The 27,034-nt window shown below is 57.9% G+C and overlaps 1 protein-coding gene across 2 annotated transcripts in view; it reads left to right on the top strand.

Annotated features, from left to right (window-relative positions):
- Positions 1-27,034, top strand: part of CAMTA1 (calmodulin binding transcription activator 1) — an 869,043-nt gene that overhangs the window by 825,488 nt on the left and 16,521 nt on the right. For both annotated transcript variants that reach the window (XM_062190365.1, XM_062190364.1), the window contains exons 11-17: positions 16,795-16,946; positions 19,330-19,526; positions 19,883-19,961; positions 20,094-20,409; positions 20,758-21,278; positions 25,821-26,008; positions 26,453-26,699. In XM_062190365.1, the coding sequence (XP_062046349.1) occupies positions 16,795-16,946; positions 19,330-19,526; positions 19,883-19,961; positions 20,094-20,409; positions 20,758-21,278; positions 25,821-26,008; positions 26,453-26,699 (1,700 nt within the window). The remainder of the gene's footprint in view (positions 1-16,794; positions 16,947-19,329; positions 19,527-19,882; positions 19,962-20,093; positions 20,410-20,757; positions 21,279-25,820; positions 26,009-26,452; positions 26,700-27,034) is intronic.

A 27,034-nucleotide genomic window follows, 5' to 3' on the forward strand; every position in this document is an offset into this window, starting at 1 on the left:
CCGCTGAGGAGCAGGGGACATAACCCGCCGCAGAAATGTCACTCAGGCTGCCGGCCCCAATCAGCAGCCTTCTGTGCTGCTTGGCCTGGGCCCACCTGTGTCACACGCCCTGTGGGCACCGGGCTGAGGGGTGGGGAGGGTGGGGGAGTGGGGAAGGGTGGGGAGGGGGAGGGCACCGGGGTTCCCCTGAGGCTCCTGCTACAGCAGCTGGGCTGCTTGTGGCTGAACCCTGCCTTTGTTTACAAATGAAAGAACTTCCCCAGCGGAGGGGGAGACTGGGGATTCCTCCTCCTTAGCGAGGCCCAGGTGGCTGAAGGAGGCTCAGGCTACAGTTCTCTGGCACTGGGAGGAAGCCGGCAGGTGTTGCCCCGTATGCTGTCCCCTGTGCCTCTGCTGCTCGCAATCCACTCTGAGCAGGTGCACTGTGCCCAGCTCACACCGTGCAAGGTGCCAGCATGGGTGAGTTTGTTCCCGTTCTCAAGGTTTGGGCTTCTTGCTGCTAGCTGGTAGCTTTCACGTTAAACGCTACTTTTTCCTTCCTGTGTGGCTGCATAGGGAGGAGTGCGCATCTGACAAGGACGAGGCACTGTGGGTGCTCCTCACCTGAAGCTGGGAGTGTCAGACTCACGGGCGGAGGCCAGGCCTTCCTGGACAGCGCTGGCAAAGGGCCAGGGTCCTGTGTGGCCACAGTGGGGTCAAAGTGGACAGACTCAGCAGGACCGAGTGTCCTCTGGAACGTGTCTGTGCAGGCTCCCAAGTGAAACCACACAGACGCCCTGCCTCTGCCTGCTGACAGGTGTGGGTGCGGCCGGGGGCCCAGCCTCCCCGGACGCCCGCCCTCCGCCTGGCCGCTCACTGCCCATTCCCACTCGGCTCTGCGGCCTCGGGGGCTGTGCAGAACGCTGTGGTTGTTTTGCGTGTTTTGGGGGGCTGGGGGGTCAAAAGAGAGACTGACCCAGATGGCAGAAAGGAGCCGGACAGATTTGTAAAGATGATGGACAACAGGAAGCAACAAAAGGACGGCTCGTGGGTGGGTGGCAACTGAGAAGCAGTGGACACAGAGGTTAGAGGACAGGAAAGGGACCAGGCTGTGCACTGGATACCCCCGGGAAGGCTGCTGGGGGTGGTGAGGATCCAGGGCGCAGGGTCTCCAAGGGAACACAGCCAGGGCTTGTGGACGTGGAGGTCTGACCGAGGAGTGGACACGGGGATCCGGGGGCCCTGGGGGCTCCTGAACTCCGCGGGGAACGCCCGGCACCGCCTCCGGCCCCACCCGAGCCGACGCCCTGGCCAAGCCCTGTGTCCGCTCGGCCTCCAGGGCGCTGTCCGCTCCCCGGGCCGAGGCGCCACCGCGCCCCTCCCTCCTGCCCGCCCAGCCGGCCGCGCTCCCCGCTCAATGCGCTCAATGCGCAGCGCCCGCCCCTCCCGGGGCTGCATTGCAGACGCCGCCGCCGCCGCAGGGCGCGCCGGGGCTGAGCAGGCTGCCCTGGCCAGGGACGCGGGGCCCCTGGGCGCACCCGACGGCGCCGCGGGGCCAGGAGTCGGGTGGGGAGGCCCCGCGGGGAGCAAACCCCTCGGCTCGAGCCAGCCCCCGAGGGCTCCGGAGGCCGTCGGCCCGGGGAAGCGGGCGCGGCCGTCGGTCTCGGAACCGCCGTGCCCTCGAGCGCACCGTGGCCGCCCCTTCACCCCCCCACCCCGGCGGCCCTCCCTCGATCCGAGCGGGCAGGGCTGAGCCGGCGGCGGCGCGAGGTGCCGCGACCCACCCGGCCTCGCGCGAGGGGGCGCCGGGAGCCGCACTGCGCCCGCACCCTCCGGGCCCCGCCGCCGCCGTCGTCCAGCGCCGCGCCGCGCGGCCAGGGCGCAGTTCCGGCGCAGTCCGCGCGCCGCGCCGAGCGGCTCCGCGCCCCACACCTGCCTCTGCCCGGCTCCGGGTGACGTCCGTCCCCGCGACTGGCCCGCACGGCCGGGGGGGCGGCGCCGGGGCCGGTGAGCTCACCGCCGCGCCCCGCCATTGGCCCGCGCGGCGCTCGCGGGCTGTGGCGGGGAGACGGCGGTACCCGGAGCCCAGCGAGTCCGTTCCAGCTGCGGCGCGGAGCGGAGCGGGCTCGGGGCCGGGCCGGGCGGGGCCGGGCGGGGCCGGGCGGGGCGGAGGGGCAGGAGAGCGGCGACTCGGGGCGAGCCTGACCGAGCGGTGGCCGTGCTCCGCGAGTCCGAGTGAGTGTGCGAGCGGCGGAGGGGCGAGGCGGCCCGCGCGTGCGGGGCGAGGGCGGCGGCCGGCGGGGGCGCGCGGGGGCGGGGGCGGGGCTGGCGGGGGCGCGCTGGGCGGGGGCGTGGGGGAGCACGCGCGCCTGTGGCGCGGGTGGGGAAGCGCGTTTGGATAGCGGCTTGCGGCCGCGCGCGTTTCTGGCGCCAGTGGGCAGCGGGGCGGCGCGGGAAGGTGGCGGGGGCGACTGCGTGTGCGGCGCGGCTTGGAGCGCGAGTGGGGAGGGGCGTGAGTTTATGCGGGGGAGTGGGTGCAAGACACGCGTGTGTGCGAGGGCGTGAGAGGCGAGTGTCTCGTTGCCCAGGGGCGCATGGGGCGCAGAGTTCGCGAGGCGCGCGTTTACCCGAGGGGCGTGCGTGGGGGGCCGGACGGGGCGGGACACGCGGGTCCGCGGGCGGGTGGGGCGTGTCTCGGTGCGCGCGCGCGCGGGAGGGGCGGGCCTCGCGTCAGATGTGGGTGGAGCGGGTGTGGGGCGCGCGCGTCCCGGGCGCCAGGGCGCGCGGGCTTCAGGGGTCGGGGCCAGCCCCGCGCCACAGCCGTGGCTTGCCCTCGCGTGCGGCGTGGGCGCGCACAGCGGGGTCGGGAAAGTTGGGAGGAAAGGTTTTGGGAACTTGCGGAGCCGCGCTCACCTGCGCACCTGCCTGCCATGGCTGGCGCTGCAGGTGGCGCTGGTGGCAGCCGCTGTCGAATATTCTGCAGCTCCCTGTGGAGCGCACAGACCCCGCCACCAGGTTCCCTGCAAACGAATTGCCAGCGTTTTTTGCAAATCATCTGTCTGATCGTTTGCCTCACTGAGCACTGCCGATCACCTTAAAGTCTCTGCTGTGCACCGTCCCTAGCCTCGGGTGTCAATGCAGGGCGATTCCCGCACAGGTGCCCCGCGCGTGTGCTTGCTTCTTGCACCAGCGAGGCCGAACCCTGACGTCTCAGAGTCGCGCTGAAAGTTTTGTCTCGCGGGCAGCGACGCCGGCTCTGCCGCGGGAAGCAGAGTCCTTTTCCTGCAGACGCCGTGGTTCCCAGACGCCCGCCCGCCCGAGAGAGAGAAATAACTTGGGCTTCCAGCCGAGCCTTTCCTGGTGCGGTTGTGGGAAAACGTTACTGTTCAGGGCCAGTCTTGGTCTTAAGCTTCTGTTTCTCCTTGTGTTAGACTTAGCGAGTGGTAGCGTTTCATGTTGTCAGGAACAGTGGGATGTGCATGTCCCAAATAAATTGAGCTTTGCGGTGAAAACAGAGGACTTCTGTGAATCCCTTCAAAGCCTTGCCCAGGTCGTCCTCATTCATGGCTGTGAATGCTCCGGCTGGAAACGCGGAGTTGAGTGCAGGAGTTAACCACACTGCGCTCGGGCTATCTCGGGCTCCACCGTGGTCCTCTGTGTGGGGCTGAGCCCGGCCTTGTGGAGCCGCTCCAGAGTACACGCGGAGCAGGTGGGACTGAGCTCTCCTTGGTAGCCAGGAAATGTAAACAGGGGTGGGGAGGGGGGTGGTCTCAGCTTGCTTTGGGAACTATTCTGGTTTTTCTGTTACTTTGATCGTTTTTGTGAACTTTGGGAGTTGCAGAGCCAGGGGTGTAGGCTTATGTTTTAATGTTTCTATAAGACACAGAGTTCAGTGCAGACTGTCACCTCCCCAGCCTTGATGCCGGTGGACAGGGCTCGGCTCTCTCTGGTTTGAAGTGGTTTAACATTTGCATCCCGTCCATCTTCTGAGGAGAAGGGATTTTGGGTGGCGCCTAGCCTGCCGTGTTAGCCACCAGCTGTGCCTCCTGCCTGGCACTTGGGGTCTCACTTCGGTTACGTGCGCCTCTGCCGGAAAGCCCTTGTTACCCACACGCGATAGAGTTTATTTGTGTGCACCTCACCTTCATCCAAAAAGGGACTTGAGGGAGCTGGCCGAGAGACAGATTGCACAGGGGACAGCAAGAAGGGAGGGTCAGGCACGAGGAGAGGGAAGGTGCGGGAAGGTGAACCGGGCCCTGATGGAGCTGGTGCTCAGTGTGGGTCTGGGGGGACCTGGCACCACCCAGGCTCCCTGACAGCCCTGGAGTGTGCAGTGTGGTTCCTTAGTCTTCCTTAACCCTTTCTGGGCAGGGGATTTTCTTCTGTTTCATGTGAGCTGTGACAGCTGCCAGGTAACCGTGATGATGGGAGAGGTACAGCTGACGCGTGTCGGATTACATGCACGAGCGCACGTGAATGTTAGTCACGTTGAACGTGTAGGAGGTATGGATCGGTCGCTTCCTGTCACAAAGATACCAACACTGGGATCGTGAAGAGCCAGGTGCTTGTCCCGTCCTCAACGATGGACCTGCGTTTGGGTTCACCCAGGGCAGGCAGAGCTGCAGGGAGTGGTTCCTCTCCAGCCCCACGGAGAGGAAAACCATGGGACTACACCTTATCAGTTGTGGTTTTAAAAAGTGGCCTGGGGGCGGGGTGCCAGTATGTTGTTGGGTGCTGTATTTCCAGGGTGTTCTTTCCGTGCAATACTTTTGTTTGTTTTGCAAGTGCCCAGTTCCCGGATTTGCTTCCTTGTACAGTATCTTGTAAGCTGGAAATAGAGCAGGACATTAGACCTGGGTCGCGCGAGACCAGTGCACACGTTGAGAAGCACCTGTTGTGTGTCAGCTGTTCAGAAAGTTGTGACTAATGATTAAATATTACTTTGCAGTAGGCGACGTTTGAGAGGAGTTCAGCCAGGGTAGGGGTCTGTAGGTGCTGAAGTGCCTGACACTTTTGTAACATGGAGAGTGATGGCTATGATGTCGCCAAGTCCCAGCTTTATATTGCACTCAGGTTCAGCTTCTGTTCAGGTTAACCAGTTAGGCTCTGTGTGTTCTAATCCCCTCTCTTCTTCCACCTGACCTTCACCACCCCCCAAAATCACATCCCTCCCTTTCGCCCGCCTCCCTCACACCCCAAATACTCAGCATGGTGTACTGGCCCCTGCCCCCACACTCCATATTAAATTCTGTTCTCTCTCTTTTAAAAATGTATTTATTTATTCTTGAAAGGCAGAGTGACAGGGAGGCCTTCCCAGGTGCATTAGCAGGGAGGCGGATCGGAAGTGAAGCGGCTGGGACTCCAGGTGAGTGCCGGTGTCGCAAGCAACAGCCTCATCCCGCGTGCCAGAGTGTCCACCGCCCCCCTCTGTGTTCTCTGAGCCTGTTTCCTCGGTTGGCCACTCTTGGTGGTGGGGAGTGGGTGCAACCCCTCCACTGTATGTTCCCCCAGGACCAGGACGCCTGGTGTGATCTGGGAGTTGGAGTTCGTGAACACTGTTAGTGGACAGAGCACGTAGGACACAGTGCTACTTGCTGGAGGGCGGGAGCGGAACGGGGTGAGAACGGGCTCCACTGAGCCTGGCCCTTCCTCATGTCCTCGGTTCAGTCTTGTCTGTCGGTATTTGGGGTGCAGACTCTACACAACCCCCGGTTCAAATCAGTAGAAGGTCCCAAGTGGACTTGAATTTTCTCTTAAATGGTCTTGAGTTGGCCCTGAAAACCTTGCACCCTGTGCCAGGGTGGACGAGCCCGGTCTGACAGCTGCGTCGTCCACCCCAGGGCTGGAAGCTTGCTGGCTGGGAGACACATCCGTCCCTGCTGTTTCCGTTCATGGACAGCGGTAGGCTGGATCCTGGCTTTTGTTTTAGCCCTGCCACTTGCTAAACAAGAGCCTTAGGCAGATCACCTCACCCTCAGCTGCTCGCCACACCTGTCAGTGGTGCAGGAAGTGTCTAGTGGATCGCATCATCAGTTTTTGCAGAGTGCATTACACACGAATTTGGGAGGTTTTTGTTTCGTGTGCACGTGTGGGTGTGGGGGGTGCTCTTTCTTTCTGTAAGGCCCTGGTCAAAAGTAAGGTGAGAAATCACTGGACTGGGTAATTTCTCGCTGCCGTAACCCCAGTTCGTATGGTGGTTCTGTGGCATGTGTCTGTTGTCACGGCACCGCGGTGGCACTAAGGTAGAGTTGAGATCCCCGCATGTACAAGTCTGTAACACAGTCAGCTACGCGGGTCCTCCAGCTCGGCCAGAGCGCAGCATACCTTTCCCAGCCTTTCCCAGCCTCCGATTTCTGTGGCTGATCAACGTGAATCATTGTCTCAACAGGCAGGACAGCTTATTTCTGCTACAGCCCGCGTTTCACAGGGGAGTTCTGCCGACACCAGTGCACCACTGCTAGGTACATGTAATGTTAAATGTGTTGAAATTTGTGTGTGGGAACAGAAATCTTAGATTTATCCAGCAAAGGGGTCCACATTTCAGTTAACAGAGTCGCTGTCGACCCCACTTCCAGCCACGCCTGCCCTGGAACGCAGGCTGGCTCACGTAAAAGGAATGTGTTGGCTCGGACTGGATGTCGTCTTCAGGTGCAGCTGGCTCTAGCTGCTTAGAGGAAACTCTGTCCCTCCCATGGCTCTGTGTTGATTGTGTTCTCAGGGGTCCCTGAAGGCAGCCAGATGTCCCTCTCCAAGCTCCAGGCTTTAGTTCTGGGGGTGTAGCCAGTGTCTCTGGAAGCAGGGTTCCGGGGACACATCCTGTCTCTTACTGGCTCTGCGTGCCCCACGTGTCCCGGTGCCTGCACAGGGGCCGGCCTCCTGCGTGCACCCCAGCCCTGGTGGCAGGAGTTGGGGTCAGCACCAACCCAACTGTGGCCAGGGCAAGAGCAGCTCCCTGCCTCAACTACGGCTTCCTGGCGGTTGTGGTGCCTGCAAGCCTGCAGCCAGGGGCTGGCGTGAGCTCTGGGGAGGGCCCCTCCCGCATTGCAGACGGTGGCTTCTCAGAGCACCCCACGAGGGGGAGAGCGCAGGGCTGCTGTCTGAGGTCCGCTCACCTGGGATCCATCTTCTCTTCCTGGTTACCTCCCAGCCCCCTCACACTGAGGGTTAGGATTCGGGGGGCAGGGAGGCCGCCCCAACCTTAGTGCATTGTACATCCCAGAAGACAAGGGCAGGGAGGGACTGCCAGGCAGGTGTGCGTCAGGGAGCCCTGGAGACCTCCCGTCCTCGGGCTTCCAGTCACCATGGACTGATTGTCCCGCTGGCAGAGGAGGGGCACTCCGGCAGAAACCACACGGGCACGGACGCCTTATTCTGTTCTCTGGCCCCATGCTAAGCTGGGAGACCCCAGAGCCCAGCTCCCTCTAGCGCATCTGTAAATGGGTGCTGACGAGTCATTCCTGGACCATTTTCAGACAATGGGATTTGGTCCCTCAGTGTCGCAGGCTGTGGTCTGCATTCATCGACAAAGGATTTATTTAAATATCCTTTTCTGTCTCCTCTGAGGGAAGGAACCCATTCATTCCGCTCAAGCCAGAATCAGTGCCCCTGGCATTCATGTGTGTGAGAAAGATGTTTTAGCCAACAGGAAGGACCCAGCCTCATACTGGGGACGTCTGAAAGCTCGTATGGACGTCAGCCCCGTGCTGCTTCCCAGATGAACACTACGGTAATGGTGACCTGAGAAGAAAGACATTTTCAGATCACGCAATAATTAAAGTGATCTGAGTGCATGCGTGTGTGGCGTGTGTTGTCAGACATTGAGTTACTTAATGTGCACCATCTATCAATACATGACACATAGCAAAGTAAGTGCAGATAGTGAAGTTCACATTTATGAGATGATGTTGCGTGAATAAAAAGTGAACATAAATGATTTCCGTGAGTGGGCGTATTCTTGGTGAAGATTCTTAGTCTATGTGGTAGAAGTCGCGGTTCTGTGGAAAAAGAAAGCCCAGCTCTACAGTTGTTTAGAGTAAATCCAAAGAAAATCGGCAAAGTCCTTAACAGTATAACCCTGGCATTGTTGTTTTCCGTTAAAATTACAATCTTTTTTTTTCCCCCCAGAAGGAACGACAACAACAAAAAATGAGATCAATGCATTTTAGGATTCTTGAGGGAATGAGCAATGGTGGGGGTTGAGGGAGGACGTGTGGGCTAGGATGCTCACTGGGTCAGCCCCTGGGTCCACCGTTCATCCATGGGACTTTGGGCTGGGGTGCACCCAAGCCCAGCCTGATGAGAAGAGGAAGAGCATGGACCAGGAATTTCCTAACTCGGAGACTCTGCATCAGAAAAAGTCGGTTTAGAACTGGTTTCAGCTCCCAGCGGCTCCTTGGGAACATTAGCACTGGAGATGCGTGTAAGGGCGCCCCACGCAGGAAGGTTCAGGGAATGCGTGTAAGGGCCCCACACAGGAAGATTTAGATAATCTTGGAAAGACAGCCGCTGCTCACTTACTGGCAGTCAGCAGGTCTGGTGCCTGGGAAGGCGGGGGAGAGGCCTAGGCTAGTGAGCTACGCATGGCAGTCGGCAGGTCTGGTGCCTGGGAAGGCGCGGGAGAGGCCTAGGCAGTGAGCTACGTGTGTGCTCTGTTGCCAGAGCGCAGCATGGTCTCATGGAGAATGTGTGAGGTGACATGTGGTGTGAGTCCTCTGAAATTGAGCAAAAGTTTTTACTTGCATTTGGTGTGTTTTTTAAGGAGAGAAGTCACAGCTTTTATTGTTGTCCAAGAGCCCATGACAAAAAGGCTAAGTGCCATTGCAATGGTTTCTTCTCTAACAAGTGAATCAGGTTTCTCTTGCATTTCTCCCATCTGTGAGATTTTTTATTTTGAAGGGCAGAGAGAGAGAGAGAGAGAGAGAGAGAGAGAGGTTGTCCATCCACTGGTTCACTCCCAAATTGGCTGCAGTGGTCTGGCCAAAGGCCAAAGCCAGAGCCAGGAGCTTCTTCTAGGTCTCCCACATGGGTGCAGGGGCCCAATCACTTGGGCCATCTCCACTCCACCGTGCTGGCTGTTACCACCCAGCGTCCTCATCGGGGCCTGTGGGAGAACTCGCTTCCAGACCTCAGGGCCAGCAGAAGTCGTGCCGCCCAGAGCAGCGGTCATCTGGAATAGACCGCCTCCTTTTCTGCTCGGGTCCTCAGTGCAGCCAGATTTGGGATGGCGTTTAACCGGCCCAGTGGGAGGGTTCCGTGGGTGTTCTGTGTGTCCCGGCTTTTCCTCAGCTCACGCTTCGTCCTGTCTTCCACGAATCTTGAGTTTTATGTAATCTGTCGTTAATTCTGAGTGTTCCTGGCGGCCACGTCCAACCACCAGGGTCCACGGTGGTCGACCAGATGCATGGGAGCAGGGCAGGAAACAGGTAGAGGGGGCCTGGAGGGGGTGGGGGGAGGTGGTCAGGGAAGGGAGGGGGCTGCAAGGAGGGGCTGTGGACAGGTGCCCCCTTTCGCCCCGTTGGTTAAGGGCCTGGCAGACCCTGGGCTCTGAGTGGGCTGACTTGGTGAGGAGGGCAGGACCCGATCGCCAGCCGGTTTGGTGAGAGCCACGGTGAGGAGTCAGCTCTTCTGCCCAGCGCTGGCCTCAGTGGAACCCTTGTTGTAGTCTCACCGATTGATCTGGAATGTGCAGAAATTGGAAGATTTCCCCCCACACCGACTCCGGGGAGGCATGATTTGGAACGTGCAGAAACTGGAAGATCCCCCCACCGCCGACTGCGGGGAGGCGTGGTGCTGGCGTTCCCTCCAGCGGGGACCCTTCTGCACTGTCACAGGGCGGAGGCCAGGAGACGGCGTGGCCCTCACAGGGGTCTGTTGCCACAGGAAAGAGGGCCTAGAACTTTCCCACACCCCGAGGGGTCCCCTGAGGAAGTATTTTATTAAAGTGCCACACTGAACGTCTTCAGCTGTCCGTCCCCTGTTACCAGAAAGGCCTGTGCCGAAGCGTGAAGTGGTGTCCAGTGTCGTGTGTAAAGTGGTGTCCAGTGTCCTGTTACGTCCAGCTCTTCCTTTTGGGACGCGTAGGCCGCGGTCCATCCGCTTGAGCGGGACTTCTGCGCCTGCTTGTCTAGTTTTGCAGTTTTACAGTAGAATTAATAAATTTTGGAGTTCCGGCACCGGAATCTACGAAGGAGCCAGTGCTTCACGGAGATAAGTGTGTGTGGAGCATCTTGGACTACAACACGGTGGTGCCTGATGGACGTCTGTGCAGATGGGGTCCCCAGCGCCAGTGAGCAGGGCCCCCCCCCCGAAGCCGTATGGTGCTGGCAGCTGCCACACCCAAGGCACCCGCTGTCCCCGCGGTACGGTGAACACCTCCAGGAACTCTGGCACAAACAGTACGGCTGTGGCTGGAAGGGTGAGCTCGAAGCAGCCAGGAGCACGGAGCATCACTCGCCGCTCCTAGGACCACCCTGCCCTGCGGTGAAGCTCACGTCCCAGGGGGAGGCTGCCGAGGAGGGGCCATCCTGAGCCGGTTCCAGTGCCCAGCGGCTGGTGTGCCTGCGTGATGTCCGCGCTTCTGCACGTGTGTTGTTGGAGAGAGTCGGCTGCAAGACAGCCGCGGGAGAAAGGAAGGGGCTGCTCAGTGACGTGGCTGGAGAAAGAGCCTGGTGGCGTCCTCCACTCCCCCTTGTCCTCAGAGTTGACCCTTCGTGTTTCAGATCAATGTCCTCCCATCATGTGCCCAGCGTGTGTGGGCGCAGCAGAGGGCCGTGAGCACGCCGAATGTCGTCCCTGGCCTCTTGGAGCTAACGGGTTCTCTGCATTTACAGGGGGCTCAGTTTCTGGAAGGAGATTGGAGGTTCTGGGGCTTGGGGATGCTTGGTGGTGACGGCAGCTTGCGTCGCCTTGTTCGTCCTGTGTCCCTGGAGCCTCCTGGCCCTGGCTCTCCCCGAGGGATCGGAGCGGGTGCATTGGAAGCACTGGGTGCCACACGTCAGCCTGCTGGTGCTTAGCGCACGAGCTCACGCCTCCTGCCAATCCCTGGGCCTTGTGTGGCTTTAGGCTTTGCGGGTTTTCACTTAAGTTCCGGTCCACCCTCCTGTGAGGTCGGTGTTCATGTCCAGGTCTCATCTACAGACCCCATCACTGTCACCGTAAAGTGCTGTCCCTGTCCCTCTACGCCCGTCTCCTTGTCACCTGCTCTGGAACATCTCACTCTGTGCTTAAAGTAGTTCTTGTTTGCTCTGTGGCCGAAACCACGGAGGCCGCACCCTCCAGACGGGTCCCTTTGGGAAAATATAGCGGCCTCACGAGGTCCAGGGGCTGCCTCAGCGTGCCTCAGCGTGCCTCAGCTGTGTGCACTGTGTCGGCTGCAGCGTCCTGCCTTTCTCTCCAGGTGGATGTGCGACTCTGTCCACAGCAGAGGCTACTGCTGCCCACTGTGCACCCCCCCCCCCCCCGCCTCGTGCTGCGTTGTGACTGTCGAGCGCCTGGGCACCCCGGGGTCTGGGTCTTGCCCTCGTGCCCACCCAGGCTTTGGCACATGGAGCTTTCAGACAGGAAGTGATGGCGAATGTGCTCGGCGCCTGGGGTGGCCTTCTCTTTGCAAGTGCTTCCTGGTTTTAGCAGCGTCCCAAGTGGCTTTTCTAGATTTATGCGATTCAGAATCACCGCGGATGAAGACCTCCAAGGGCTGCCCACCTCCCTTCTGCTGTCCGGTGCCTCGAGTTGGGGAGTTTTTAAAAAGTGGCGTGTGTACGTCTTTTCTGAGGCTAAATTTAGCCATTGCTTTGGAAAATCGGAGTGGGACAGCTTGTGCCTTATCTCCGTCTGGCCCTCACCCTCTCCTCTGCACTTGGACGTCTTACACGGCGTTGCCCGGGAGGAGCGGTTGGCGCACCCTTTCGGCCCCGCTGTTCTGGGAGGGAGTCGAGGGCCTTCCTTCCCCGGGCCTTCCGAGCGTCCCGAAGAATGCAGACTTCCTAGGCAGCAGCTCCAGTCCCCTACAGAAATAGCCCGGGTCTGCCCGCTCGCGCCTCACCAGCCCTTCCTGCCAGCACGGCCACGGGCCGTAAATGGAACAAGAGATGGCCTCTCATGCCCAGTCCAAATAGCAACAGGAGGGCACATGTGCACTTGAGCCACAAATAACGCGTTCTAAAATAGCAGGTGGTATCTGATGGCTGCCCCTTCATTCATTCACCTGCCAAGGCCGAACCTCCCCTCCTGCTCTGGCACTGGGACCTGAGGTGGCTCTGCTCAAGCCGTTGGAATAACAAGATGCCATCCGCTGGCCTGTTCCCCAGTGCTCGGGTCCACACACCTGCCCAGCCCCTTCTAGAGCATGGCTCTTTTGTTGAGCCTGATTAGAATTCCCAGTTTGTGCATCAGCCTGTTGGATGCCTTCATCACCAGCAGTAGGCACTGTCTCATCACCCCGTGCCACCAGTCGTCTAGGAAAAGCGGGCAGAGCTTGGGGCGTCTACTGAGGCCCAGTAGTGCAAGGAAGGGGACACGGCCGTGACGTTCCGGCCTGCGACTGGCGAAGCCAGAGCTTCCTGAGTCTTGCCCCTGGAACCTGACCCCAGCACCCTGTGGTGACACCGCCTCCTTACCTGAGCTGGAAGGCAGTGGTGGCTGGCCAGGCACTCGGCTTTCTCCCACGCGTCCCAGGTCAGCAGCACCGGGCAGGATCATGCGCAGTCTCCCCACCGCTGCAGATAGCTGACGAAGCAGCTGGTGGCGCGTGGCCACCTGGGGCCCACCCGAGAGTGGAGGCTGCTCAGATCCATGAACTGCCTTCTGGAAGCTCCAGTTGGAGAGCCACCACTGGTCAGCACCAGTGAGGCCCACAGGGCCATCAGATGCCCACTGGGTTACACCTGAGAGTTTGAAACCCATGTGTGAGTCCCGGGACGGGATTAGCTCCCCTGGAACCGGCGTCGGGAGCTGCCTTGCGTTGCGTGGCTCAGCACAGCTAACGGAGGCTATGGAGGTTCCAGGGTTTACAGGGAGGAGGTGGAGTGAGGCTGGGTGCTGGGAGCCTGCCCGGCTGGGCTCGGAATTGCTTCCTGAGGTAGACACGTCCTCACGGCAGGCGCCCAGACATGCGGGGTGCCCCGCGCTGCAGCAGCATGTCTCAGGGTGTCTGATGTCATGTGCCCTTCTGTCTTTAAAACTTCAATATTGCTTAGGGATTTTTTTTTTTTAAACTTTTCTTGATTTAAAAGACAGTGACCAGAGAGAGAGAGTGATATTTCATCCACTGGTTCACTCCCCAAATGGCTGCAACAGCCAAGGAGCCTGGAACTCCATCTGGGCCTCCCGTGTTGGTGTATCTTCTGCCTTCCCAGGCGGGAGCTGGACTAGCAGTGAGCAGCTGGGACTTGACCTGGTGCCGCTGCTCAGCTTAGCTGGGGTGGGGGCGGGGTCAGGGCGGCCCCTGTGTAGCAGTGTTAACCATCTAAGTGAATACTAATTTGGAGCATTTGAGAAGGAGTCCAGTGAGAGTTTAGGAATCACAGACAAAGAGCGGACTGCAGGGTGGTGGGGGGAGGCACCCTGTTCTTATCAGCCCAGGGGAGGGAGGGAGTCAGGGACCTCCTGAGGGCTCAGAAATGTGGTTTCATCTTTCCTGCGTCTCCATGTCACTCAAAGCCGTGCTGGGATTATGACCCTGAGTACTTGAGGAGTCTTCAAAAGTGCATGGAAGTGCATATTGTGGAAAAAACCAGGCATGGGTTTCAGGTGGCTTTGTACCCCAGGAAACAATTCCACTTGCCCACAGGCTTCCTGAAGACCCTCAGTTCTGTGTGGCTTGTGTTTCCTCGTGTTGTTGCACTGCTGCAGGGTAACAAGGTAGCTGGATACAGCACCCCACCCCCACCCTGACCCTGCCTGCTTTCTTACAAAGATCTATTTACTTGAAAGGCAATTACAGAGGTCACTCCCCAAGTATCTGCAATGGCCCAGGCTGGTCCGAGCCAGGAGCCAGGAACTGCATCAGGGTCTCTCACATGGGTGGCGAGGGCCCAAAGCACCTACCTAGTGCATCGTCCACTGCCCTCTGAGGCGCGTGAGTGGGGAGCTGGAGTGGAAGCCGCGTGGTGGGCAGTGGCTGACCTGTGCACAATGTCCCGCTGTGTACTTGTGAGATACAATATTAGATGTATAGGTTTCCTTTTTTTGTGTAGTTCAATGCACCGATGGGATTTTAGCATCCTGTATGTTGGTTTGTCACATCTAAGCCGCACGTAGATTTTGCCATCATTTTGGCCATGTTTAGAAAGCCCCAGAAGGCCAGAATGAAGACTGCGGTGCTGTTTCACAGTCAGACATGGGAGTGAATCATCTTTCTCTTAATATATACACAGATAGAAACAGAAATGGCTCTAGCTGTGTGTGCACACACGGGTAATTACTCATGTCTACACGGGATCTTCTACAAGTTCATGGAAAATATATTATTGGAAAAAGCCTTGCATAGATTTCAAAACTTTTTGTAGCAAAATATGCTTGCCATCTAATTGCGTTTTCCGTAAGGTTTTAAAAGCATCCTCATAGATTTTTTAGCTCTGCCCACTGACAGGGCTAGAGCAGCAGTAAGCACACCCAGCCCAGATCTTGGTAGCTAAACACCATTCTTAATAAAAGGAACCAGGACTCTACTCCTTGGAGAAAGTGTTGGTTTTAGGAAGAACCAGGAGCAGCTTGTCATGCCAAAAAGTCAGGAGGTGCTCAGAGCAGGAGGCAAAGACAGGCAGCTACACGTCCAGGGAGACAGAGGAGCCCAGAGCAGCTCCTTGGCCACAGCTGGAGCAGTGAGAGCAAACTAAACATCGTAGTGTTCTGTTGTGACCCCAAGGGTACAGCAAATACAGCCGAGACCACACTGAGAGGAGTGAGTGAGAGGACAGGATCTTCCTCCTGGGAGAGCTCCAGATACCTGTGTCAGCCCCTTGCCACCCAGCCCAAGTATGAGCCAGACTTAATGACTTCCTTCCAAAGCCTGGAAGAGAGAAGAGCAACTTTGCAGTAGAGAAATCTGGCAGGTACAACCTCCCCCAGATGGGCAGGTGAGCCTCACCCAAACATCCCTCCCCGTGAGGTGTGAGATGGGCAGGTGAGCCTCACCTGACCCCCCCCCCACAGTGATGTGTGTGATGGGCAGGTGAGCCTCACCCGAACACCCCCCCCCCCCAGTGATGTGTGTGATGGGCAGGTGAGCCTCACCCGAACACCCCCCCCAGTGATGTGTGTGATGGGCAGGTGAGCCTCACTGGAACACCCCCCCCCCCAGTGATGTGTGTGATGGGCAGGTGAGCCTCACTGGAACACCCCCCCCCCCCAGTGATGTGTTAGATGTGCAGGTGAGCCTCACTGGAACACACCCCCCCAGTGATGTGTGTGATGGGCAGGTGAGCCTCACTGGAACACCCCCCCCCCAGTGATGTGTGTGATGGGCAGGTGAGCCTCACTGGAACACCCCCCCCCCCAGTGATGTGTTAGATGTGCAGGTGAGCCTCACTGGAACACACCCCCCCAGTGATGTGTGTGATGGGCAGGTGAGCCTCACTGGAACACCCCCCCCCAGTGATGTGTGTGATGGGCAGGTGAGCCTCACTGGAACACACCCCCCCCAGTGATGTGTGTGATGGGCAGGTGAGCCTCACCCGAACACCCCCCCTCCCCAGTGATGTGAGATGGGCAAGTGTGAGATGGGCAGGTGAGCCTCACACAAACATCCCTCCCCGTGAGGTGTGAGATGGGAAGGTGAGCCTCACTGGAACACCCCCCCCCCAGTGATGTGAGATGGGCAGGTGAGCCTCACCCGAACACCCCCCCTCCCCAGTGATGTGAGATGGGCAAGTGTGAGATGGGCAGGTGAGCCTCACACAAACATCCCTCCCCGTGAGGTGTGAGATGGGAAGGTGAGCCTCACTGGAACACACCCCCCCCCCCCAGTGATGTGAGATGGGCAGGTGAGCCTCACCCGAACACCCCCCCTCCCCAGTGATGTGAGATGGGCAAGTGTGAGATGGGCAGGTGAGCCTCACCAGAACAGCAACACCCCCTAAGATGTGTGTGATGGGCAGGTGAGCCTCACCTGAACCCCCCCCCCCAGTGATGTGTGTGATGGGCAGGTGAGCCTCACTGGAACCCCCCCCCACCCAGTGATGTGAGATGGGCAAGTGTGAGATGGGCAGGTGAGCCTCACCGGACCAGCAACACCCCCAGTGATGTGTGTGATGGGCAGGGATGTCACCTTCATCATTCCTCCTGGAGACCCCAAACCCGTGCCAATCCCAAGAAAATAGCAGACAAACCCTCAACCTTGTAGCTACAAAACACCTGGCCAGGATTCTTCAAAACTGCTAAAGTCGTGAAAAATACAGGAACACTGAGAAATCAGGTCAGAGGAGACCTCAGCGCTGGGTGTGCCGTGGTGTCCTGTGTCGCATCCGGAGCAGCAGTGAGAGAACAGGAAAAGCGGTGGAGCTGCCTGAGGTCTTTAATTGACAGCGGTTGTATACCGGTGTGCGGTTGTATACCGGTGTGCGTTTCCTACCAGTGTGCCGTGGTCACCTAAGAAGCTGGTATTAGGAGAAATTGCGGGCGTGTGGGGACCCTGCTCTGCGTGCAGCTTGGCGAGAGGGCATTTTCTGTCCCTTTGGCTGCTGGAGAGGGGCGGCGGACTCACCACGGAGCTGGGGAAACCTGGCCCTGGCACGCCTCCCTGGCAGCCTGGGTGCCAAGCCCGCGAGCTCGGGCAGGGCCTGTGTGACGTGTGCTCACTCCTCTCCTGCTCTGCCCTAGACAACCAGTTCAGGATGTCCATCCTGGAGCGCCTGGAGCAGATGGAGAGGAGGATGGCCGAGATGACGGGGTCCCAGCCGCACAAGCAGGCGAGCGGAGGAGCTGGTGGCGGAGGCAGCAACGGGAGCGGGAACGGAGGAAGCCAAGCGCAGGTACCAGTCTCCGGGTTGATGGGGGCGGGGGCTCAACTCCAGCTCCCTTCTCCGCTGCTGCTCTCATTCCCGGATGTGGGCAGAGGCGTACTTGAAGCACCTGTGCTCCTACGCATTCCCGTCACTCGCCTCCCCCCACCTTGGAGTCACCTTGACGGATCTTGGAGATTCCGCAGTTCCCGGGCAGTGCAGGTAGAGGGCATCCAGGCCCCTGAAGCCTGAGGGCCACTGCGCGGCTTGGGGCTCCCAGGGCTCAAAACCAAGTTGGAATCTCTGTGGACAGCATTCTGCATTTCACCCCGTCTTCAGACGGTGTGATCCAGTTCAATAATCACATGCCCGTTTATGAACCCCACAAGATGAACACGAAGGGGGCCCAGAGAAGCTTCACGGAGCTGCTGAAGGTGGAACAGCGCATGCTATGCCCCGCACCCCAGGCTTTCTCGTACATTCCACGAGAACAGGGTGCCCTTACCAGGCGCGGGAAGCGGCCAGATACTGTTTGAGTGGCACTGGTCTCGAAGGCTCCCTGTGAACTTCATCGAGGAGCTACATTTGGTGAAACCGTCCTGGGCAGAAATCCTTCCTTTTCTCTTTCCTTTCCTCTCCTCTCTCCTCTTTCTTCTCTCTTCTCCCCTCCCCTCCCCTCCCCTCCCTTCCCCTCTCCTCTCTTTGATTTTATTTATTTATTTGAGAGGAAGAGTTACACACACACGGAGAGAAGGAAAAAGAGAGAAAGTCTTCCATCTGCTGGTTCACTCCTCAAATGGCTACAACAGACAGCTGGGCTCACCCAAAGCCAGGAGCCAGGAGCTTCTTCCGGGTTTTCTACATGGGTGCAGGGGCCCAAGGACTTGGGCCATCTTCCACTGCCTTTCCAGGCCATAGCAGAGAGCTGGATCGGAAGTGGAGCAGCCGGGACTCGAACCAGCGCCCAAATGGGATGCAGGCACTACAGGTGGCAGCTTTACCTGCTATGCCACTGCACTGGCACTGAAGAAATCATTTCTTACGAGACACTCCAGGGTCTGGCCATATTTCTTAACCCCACTGCTGAGTTGGGGGCCTACAAACCTCAAACACTACCCACTCTTTCTTTTCAAGATGAATGGTGATTTCCTTTGAACATTTTAGGTTTTAAGTAAAACTTTATTTCATGATTCTTCTAAATATCCTATGTTGGAAATAATTTTAATAATAACAGATGAAGACACAGCAACCAGTAGCACGCCTGCAAACGTCAGGCTCCCTCCTCGGTCTTCAGACATCGAAAAGAAAAGCACTGGTGCCCACGCAGTGCTCACCAAGCTAAGATCGGCCGAGCTGTCACCCGGCACTGCTAAGGGTTATAGAAGTAACCGCTGCTTAGAAGTAGAACGCGTCACTTGCAGGGTCTCCAAGCTACCACCAGTATCACTTTTCCTTCACGTGAAGTAGGTGGGCGCTTGTTAGATCGCTTTAGAAAACCCCGTGGCTGAAACACGAAATCCCCACGGACCCTTGTTCCTTCTCCAGCAAAGGGTGCATCAGTGTCGTTTCAAAGCTCAGCCTTTGAGCAAGGGCCTGTCGTGAGCGGACCCCACGTCAACTGCTGTTGGATGCGCTCTTGCAAGTCTGCTTCCGTCAATACCTGGGTCCGATGCCGGTGCCAGAGACGTGGCTGGAGGCTTCGTGTGCCGGTGTGCAGAGCTCCGCCTGCCTGAGGCGGGGATGCCCCGCTGTGCTCCGAGAGGTTCCCACGTGACACCACGCAGGCATTATCTTCCTGTCACAAGGAGACGCGACAGTGTTTCTGTAGTAATTGAATTCTATGGGGTGTGTTGCCAGGAAAAGTGCTCTGGATGCAGCTTGGGCTGGAAGTGCCGCCGGTTCGGGGGAGTGTGAAACAGGACTGTGCCGGGGCCCCGGGGAGCTGCGAGCGTGCTGACTCACAGCCGATTCACAGCGAGCGAGGGAGGAGGCCGGGCCCCTGAGAGCGGGGTTCCTGTGTCCTGCGTGCTTTCGTTGTCACGAACAGCGCGTCACTTGCAGGGTCCCCGAGGCTCCCGGCAGCATCACTTTTACTCTCTATGAAGTTTGCCTGGGTGATGGTTAGATTGTTTTAAATGTTTTGCTGGGGCAAACCCCCACCTCGCGGTGACTTGATTCTCCCTGAGATGCAGCAGGCGGCCAGAGGCCATCCATCTGGCCCCAGGGGAACTCGCCGGCCCTTGGCCCCCATGGCTGCGCCCCATTTGTCCGTCCGTTCAGCAGCACGTGTGGAGCTCGTCACCACAGCGTCAGCAGCCGCAGGGATGACCTTGCCACACACTCCATCCCCTGCTGCCAGTTTGTCCCCGCTGGGAGTCAGTGCCCGGAGTGACACATGGCTTTCCCGCGACAGTGTGTTTCCGGGCCGGGGACCCTGGGGAGCTGCTTCGAGAGTCGTGTGGTGGTCGTGTGCGAGAAGATGATGAGCCGAGCCTGCTGGGCCAAGTCTAAGCACCTGATCCACTCTAAGACCTTCCGCGGGATGACCCTCCTGCACCTGGCTGCCGCCCAAGGCTACGCCACCCTCATCCAGACCCTCATCAAGTGGCGGTAAGGCTGAGCTACGGGTGTGCATCAACACGCAGCCCCCTTCCCCCAGCTCCTCCAGGGGAGAGCACGCTGGCCTCCCACCAGGCTCCACGGCTGGGGAGCCGAAGGCCGTCCCTGGGGGCCTTTCCCGGGGGTTTATGAGCTGTGCCCAGGAGGCGCCGAGCGAGACACTGAGCGTCAGGCTTCTTATTGCCTTTGGCTCCTGGCCAGACGGAGAGCCTGAGCCTCCTAGGAGCCAGGCACGCGGTATTTCTTCGAGCCAGGGCTGCTCCTTGCCCAGGTTGCCTTCTTCGTGGGGCTTCGCACTGCTCTGTTGTTTCCCATTAACCTTTGTTGCCCTGCGGGGTCCCTTACAGCACAAAGCACGCAGACAGCATTGATCTGGAGCTGGAAGTCGACCCCCTGAACGTGGACCACTTCTCCTGTACGCCTCTGGTAAGGAGGGCGCACCTGGGTTCTGTCGCCGATGCCCGTTGCTCGGGGCCGCTCTGTCGGGGTGGGGCGTGTAAGGACCAGTTCCCAGCATCCCTGAGAAAGCGTGTCCCATCCTGTCCTGCTCTGTTGTAGATGTGGGCGTGCGCCCTGGGACACCTGGAAGCCGCCGTCGTGCTGTACAAGTGGGACCGGCGGGCCATCTCCATCCCTGACTCTCTGGGGAGGCTGCCTCTGGGAATCGCCAGGTCACGGGGTCACGTGAAATTAGCAGAGTGTCTGGAGCATCTGCAGAGAGACGAGCAGGCGCAGCTGGGCCAGAACCCCAGGATCCACTGTGCTCCCAGCGAAGAGCCAGACACGGACAGCTGGGTGTCCCAATGGCACAGCGAGGCTGTGACCTCTCCGGAAACACCCAAAGGAGTCACCGTGATCGCCAGCACCAACCCAGGTGAGAAGCGGCGACAGCCCGTCTCGTCCTCACCACCGCCCTCAGCAGAGTCCCTAGCGCAGTCACGTCCACCCCGGGCTTGCCTTTGTTGTTGTTTCTGACTTCCTGTTAAGAACGCCTGGTGCTCCTCCCACCCCCACCCCACTCCCCCGCCAAGGCCACCCTGGAGGTAGCAGACCCTGTGTTTGTGCAGGCAGTGCACTCCTGGGGGAGCACCCGCGCACCGTGCCCCGGGGAATGGACGCGTCCTGGGTCCCGGCCTCGTGACCCTCAGGCGTGGGAAGTGTTGGTTCTGCGGGTTCTCACTCTGTCACCTGTGCTGACTCTCCTTTCTACTGTACTTTTCAGAGCTGAGAAGACCTCGGTCTGAACCCTCTAATTACTACAGCAGTGAGAGCCACAAAGATTGTCCGGCTCCCAAAAAGCATAAATTGAACCCCGAGTCCTTCCAGGCGAGGCAGAAGCTGCTTCCCACTGCACTGAGTCTGGAACAGCCAAATATCAGGAAGCAGAGCCCTAGCTCTAAGCAGGCTGTCCCCGAGGCAGTCAGCCCCAGGGACGGGGTGAGGGACTGCAGCCGGGAGCCCTCCCCTCCCTCTCCAGAGCCTGCAGGACTCCACGCCTCTGCGTCCCAGCCGGTAGTGACGTGGAATTCCAAAGATCTTTCCATTGGTGTGTCTACAGTGCAGGTGACTGGGAATCCGAAGGGGACCAGTATAGGAAAGGAGGCAGCACCTTCCCAGGTGCGACCACGGGAACCAATGAGTGTCCTGATGATGGCTAACAGAGAGGTGGTGGATCCAGACATGGGGTCCTACCGGGACAGTGCAGCAAGCGAGGAGTGCTCACAGCCCATGGACGACATCCAGGTGAGCACTGGTCAGGTAAGCCCGCAGAGGCCGGCCAGGGCGCCAGAGTCCTCGGTCGGTCGGTGCAGTCCTTTTGTCAAGATCATGTAGCGTCCTCCCCGGACAAGGGCTGGAGGCCCGGGCGTCAGAGTGTCGGACGGTCATCTGCCCTCTGACTTGCGCTTCTGTTTGCGGACGCGGGTCTCGGCAATCTTCGCTCTTGGCTCCCCAGAACTCACACTGGGCCTCCAGTGGGTTCCTGCCGCCTCTTTCCTCCAGGATGACTGATCTCGCTGCCCTCAGCTCCAGTTATGATAGAATCCGGGCCCTCAGGACAGTGAGAACAGGAAGTGCTGGACAGAACATGAATTATCTGCATGACTTTGACGGGCATGGCCATCGTGTGGCCACTGCAAAGGGCGCGTGTGGCGTGAGGCTGTCACGAGGTGCACTGAGATAGCCCTAAAGCTGACCAGTGACAGCCTTAGGAAACATCTAGAAAATCCAGAATTCGTTTCAGGCACCAACTTGTTATGGATCAGGAGGGTACATACATATGCAAGTAACCTTGCTAGGCTACTAAACAAATCTCATTAATTATGACGTATAGGAGGCCGGCACCATGGCTCACTTGGCTAATCCTCCACCTGCGGTGCTGGCACTCCGGGTTCTAGTCCTGGTCGGGGCGCCGGATTCTGTCCCAGTTGCTCCTTTTCCAGTCCAGCTCTCTGCTTGGCCCGGGAGTGCAGTAGAGGATGGCCCAAGTGCTTGGGCCCTGCACCGCATGGGAGACCAGGAGGAAGCACCTGGCTCCTGGCTTCGGATCGGCGCAGTGCACTGGCCGTAGCAGCCATTTGGGGGGTGAACCAACGGAAAAGGAAGACCTTTCTCTCTCACTGTCCAACTCTGCCTGTCAAAAAAAAAAAAAAGATGTATAGGGGAGGGCCACGGGGGGTGACCTAAGAACACATTAGCCTCCCTCTCTTTCCCTTGCCCCTGATCTAACCAGAAATAATCGTAAAAGGAGAAAATGCCCACGGAATTTGACAGGACACGTGCACCTGCAGAAGTGATGCGAGGAGAAGGAGGGGCCTGCAAGAGCTCCTGGGTCCTGGCTGACCCACCTAGGGCAGGGTCCCTGGGTCCCAGGCCAGCACAGTTAGGGAGCCACTGCTGGTCAGCACACCTCAGGGGCCCCTTCCTGCCAGCCGCATGCTGTGTGGTGCAGAGAGAGAAGCCTGGCTGCTTGCTAACGGCTCCCACGGCCTCTCCCGGAAAGCCAGATGCCGTCCTACACAAGAGGCTGGCTGATACTTTCTGATTCCATCGGGGCTATTAACTGTGATCTGGCAGCACAGAATCGGCCTTGAGGGAGGGAGTGTGGCTGTGTTCCAATAAAACTTTATTCTCAGCAATAGGTGCTGGCTGGATCTAGCCTACCATAGGTCGCTGAGCCCTGTTTCAGACAGTTCCCCTGGGGACCCATACAGATGTCAATACTAAGCCATCCAGCACCATGCTTGTGAAATCAAACAACCACAAATGAGAGCGCTGAGGGAGGCAAGGGGGCACCCAGAACCAGGCCCCCCAGAGCTGTCTGGGCGCTGGAGACACGGTGTGCCCCTGCTGTCCACAGCTGCAAGCCGCCCGCGTTGCTGAGCTCCAGAGTCCTGGCTGGTGCAGCCCAGGAACCAACCTCCTAATTTTATCTACACTTAATTAATTTAGGTGTAGATCACCACCAGGTACAGAGCTTCATGCCAGCTGGCCTCTGAAACCACTGATGCATGAAACGGAAAATAACCTAAAAAAGCTATTCCACGTTTTCAGAGTCTTGAGAGGATATTTTACTAAGTTAAGAGCACATACCCATGAAAAAAAAAACAGTTTAAAGAACTGAAATGAAAAATTAACAATTAGAAATAAGAAATGACGGAACAGTTCCCAGAAGAGGAGCAGTGAAGCCGATAAAGCTGCCGTGGCCGAGTCGCTGTGTAGAGGCCTCATCTTCAAACAGCGCCCAGAACCCACAGCCTATCACTTATTTATTTATTTAATCGTATTGGAAAGGCAGAGAGAGATCGGTGCTGAGAATTCTTCACAGAGGAGAGGAATGATCTTAAACAGTAACCCAGAACTGAAATTCTAAATTGTTTATTTTTATTTGAAAGGCAAAGAGAAAGATCCATAGATCGATCTTTCATTTGCTGATTTACTCTCCAAATGCCTGCAATAGCCAGGGCTGGGCCAGGCCAAAGCCAGGAGCCCAGAACTCCAGAGTCTTCCATGTGGGTGTCAGGGACCCCGCGATGTGGGCCATCACATGGTGCCTCCCAGCATCTGCATTAGCCGGAAGCCAGCGTCAGGAGCGTTGCCCAGGCCTGAACCCAGGCACGTATGTGAGTGTCCCACATGGCTTCTTAACTGCTGGCCCACTGCCTGCTCCCCAACATGCTGAAGTGTTTCTCTTTTAAAGATTTATTTTTGCTTATTTATTCGAAAGAGTTACAGAGAAGGAAAGGCAGAGAGAGAGAGATGTTCCATCTGCTGGTTCACTCCCCAGATGGCCAAACGGTTGGAGCTGGGCCAATCCAGAGCCAGGAGCTTCTTCTGGGTCTCCTATATGGGTGCGAGGGCCCAAGCACTTGGGCCATCTTCTGCTGCTTTCCCAGGTACATGAGCAGGGAGCCGGATCGGAAGTGAAGCAGCCGGGACTCGAACCAGCAGCCTTTTGGGATGCCAGCACTGCAAGCAGTGGCTTTACCTGCTGTGCTTGGTGCCAGCCTCGCTGACGTGGGGAAGTGGAGACAGTGGGTATCACAGTGGGTAGCACATCCTGTGTTCAGGGGAGGTGGTTGAGTGTTTCCCACGAGAGGATGGGTAAGGACAGGTGGACAGTGCTTGTCGGTAGTGTCAGCGTGCACTGCGGAATTTCTGAGTCACTGAAGGGGAAGACGGACGTCTGGTCCACGAAGAAAAAATTCAGGGACGTAAGGGAGCACAGAATTGCTGCAGAAATAACAAAGGACAGAGAACGTGGGAGGGTTCCCAGACGTGACTCATTCCCACCTTGCTAAGATAAAGGACTCTCAGAACTGATAAAAAAGAAACCAGAATACACTGTACGCTGCTTGTAAGACAAACGAAGATGAAGGAAGAGAAAGGAGACAAAGGGGTGTGTGAAGCCGGGAGGGCAGATGGGTGCAGAAAGCAGGAAACCCCGCAGATGGAGGCAGACAGGAGCCGTGGGATTTGTCAGGAAGACCCAGCAGTGTGACCTGTAAATGCTGCAAACCGGCGGGCGCAGAGAAGCGGAAAACGGTGACCACAGTGGGACGCCGGCACGGCCGTCTCACAGCCTCAGCCGAGGACATACCAAAAGGATGTAAAAATCTTAGCAATACAATTAGCTTCACTTAATATACGCTGTATGTAATAGGACAGGGCTGCTGTAATTAGAGATATAATCAATATCCACGGCACATATAACACTGTTCTCTTAAATTGTTTTATGAAAATTGCCCATACCCTAGGACACAAAGCGTGTTTGAATCAAAACCCAAAGCTGACCACATCCGAGAACTTTGGAAACAAAGGACATAGTGTCTGAGGGCCAACTGCTAAGAAAATCATTGGCTTTAAAGTCGTTTAAATCCCCTCGCTTCTGCCGCTGTTACACTGAACGCTCTGCCTGAGTGGTGGCACTTACTCGGTCACACTGAGGTGTCCTTACCTTGATATCCTGCACGACTGGGAGCAAGTGTGAGTGATAAGTAGAAAAATCTAACTTTGCTCTTAATACAGTGTTTTTGTCCTTTAATAGAAAACAAATAAAGGCGGTCTTTTTATTTACTTTGAAAGTCAGTTACAGAGAGAGAGAGATCTTCCCTCTTCTGGTTCACTCCCCAGTAGGCGCAACAGCCAGCGCTGGGCCAGGAGCTTCATCCAGGTCTCCCACATGGGTGGTGAGGGCCCAAACACCTGGGCCATCCTCCTCTGCCTTCCCAGGCATGTTAGCAGGGAGCTGGATCAGAAGTGGAACAGCTGGGACTCGCACTGGCTCCCATATGGGATGCTGGCACTGCAGGCAGTGCTGTACCTGCTCTGCCCAGTGCCAGCCCCCATAAAGGCAGTCCTACTTTCTTCTTATTCCCATGCAAAACATAATTGTTCTTTGATGAAGATTTAGAAAATTATCCAAGACAAGTGTTTTTAATGGCTGCCTTGCAAGGCAGCTGGGTGGGGCGAGGAGGGGTGACAGGCACCACACCGATACCTCCACCCGGCTGGCGCATCATTGGTTGATCCTGGCTAAGGGTAGAAGTGGGCTCGAGCCAGAAGCTGTGCAAGACTGGAAAAGAAAGGTTCTGGCCAAACTGCGATTGGAGATAATCTGGTCTGCGGATCTCCGTGTACCTGGGCGAATCGTCGAGCAGCTTCACGGATGTTGGAGCTCTTTGGGCTGGGGCATGAGCTTGCCCGCCTGCCCTTGTCTTTCGTCTTTCTGAGGGGCGGGTGGAGGTGGCGCCCAGCTAACCTGAGAGTTCTGTGCCCTGGTTCCAGGTGAACATGATGACCTTAGCGGAACACATTATCGAAGCCACCCCCGACCGAATCAAGCAGGAGAATTTTGTGTCCTTGGAGCCCTCCGTGTTGGAAAGAACGGAGCCTGCCGCCGTTAGCAGCACGATGAGCTGGCTGGCCAGTTACCTCGCTGACGCCGACCGCCTGCCCAGTGCCGCCCATATCCGGTCAGTACAGGTCTAGGGGCTGCCACCCAGGCTCAGTTCCCAGATGTAGCTGGGGGCAGGAGAGGAGAACTGTATTTGCTGAATGCTGTGTAACAGAGGACCTTCCCTCCCCAGGGAAGGAGGAAGCTTTAGGGCAGGTTGCGCTGCTGCTTGGAGGTGCACAGCCTTCCCTCCTCCCATTTCTTGCCGTGGCAGAGCATGTGAGCGCCCCCGGGCGGGGGAGCGTGCCCAGGGCTGTTCCTGTGGAGTGCGGCCCTCAGCTCACAGCAGGTGCTGAGTGCGAACCTGCTCGTGGGTGGGACGGTGGCAGCGCTGGGTGTGTTGGGCAGCCTCCCTCGTGAGTGGAGGCGGCTCCTGGCGGTCACGATCGCCTCTCGCTGGCTGCCCTGGCGTGGGTTGTGAGCTCAGTCACGAGTCCGTCTCTGTTTTCTCTCCTCCTTGCAGAAGTGCATATAGCGAGCCTCTAACCCCGTCCTCTAACACCAGCTTGAGCCCTGTCGGCTCCCCTGGCAGTGAAATAGCCTTGGAGAAAGCTCCCCTCCCCTCGGCGGCAGACTGGTCGGAATTCCTGAGCGCGTCGACCAGCGAGAAGGTAGAGAATGAGTTTGCTCAGCTAACTCTGTCTGACCGTGAGCAGAGAGAACTCTATGAGGCTGCCAGGCTTGTCCAGACAGCTTTCCGGAAATACAAGGTAAAAGAGAACGGACGGACTCTCGGTGTTGTGATGGCTTTGAGATCTGGGACGTTAGCCGGAAGTCCCGGTTGTTGAAACTGAAACCTAGACCGGGCCTTTCGCTGTGTTTCGTTTTCCTCTGAGTTGGCAGAGCTTGCAGTTGAGGCTTTTGTGTTGCATTAAGTGATTTCTCCTTTGCAGAAGCTTTAGTAGAATAAGCGGCGGGGCGGTTGTCACCGTCTCAGCCTAGGAGTGGGCGTGACAGTGGGTGTGGGTGGGAAATTGTGACCTCAGATAGAGGTTTCCAGCTGGAGGCCCAGGAGCTGACTGAGGGGGGCTCCCTTCTCCATGCC

Source organism: Lepus europaeus, chromosome 5 (assembly GCF_033115175.1).
Source record: "Lepus europaeus isolate LE1 chromosome 5, mLepTim1.pri, whole genome shotgun sequence".
NCBI classification, from domain to species: domain Eukaryota; kingdom Metazoa; phylum Chordata; class Mammalia; order Lagomorpha; family Leporidae; genus Lepus; species Lepus europaeus.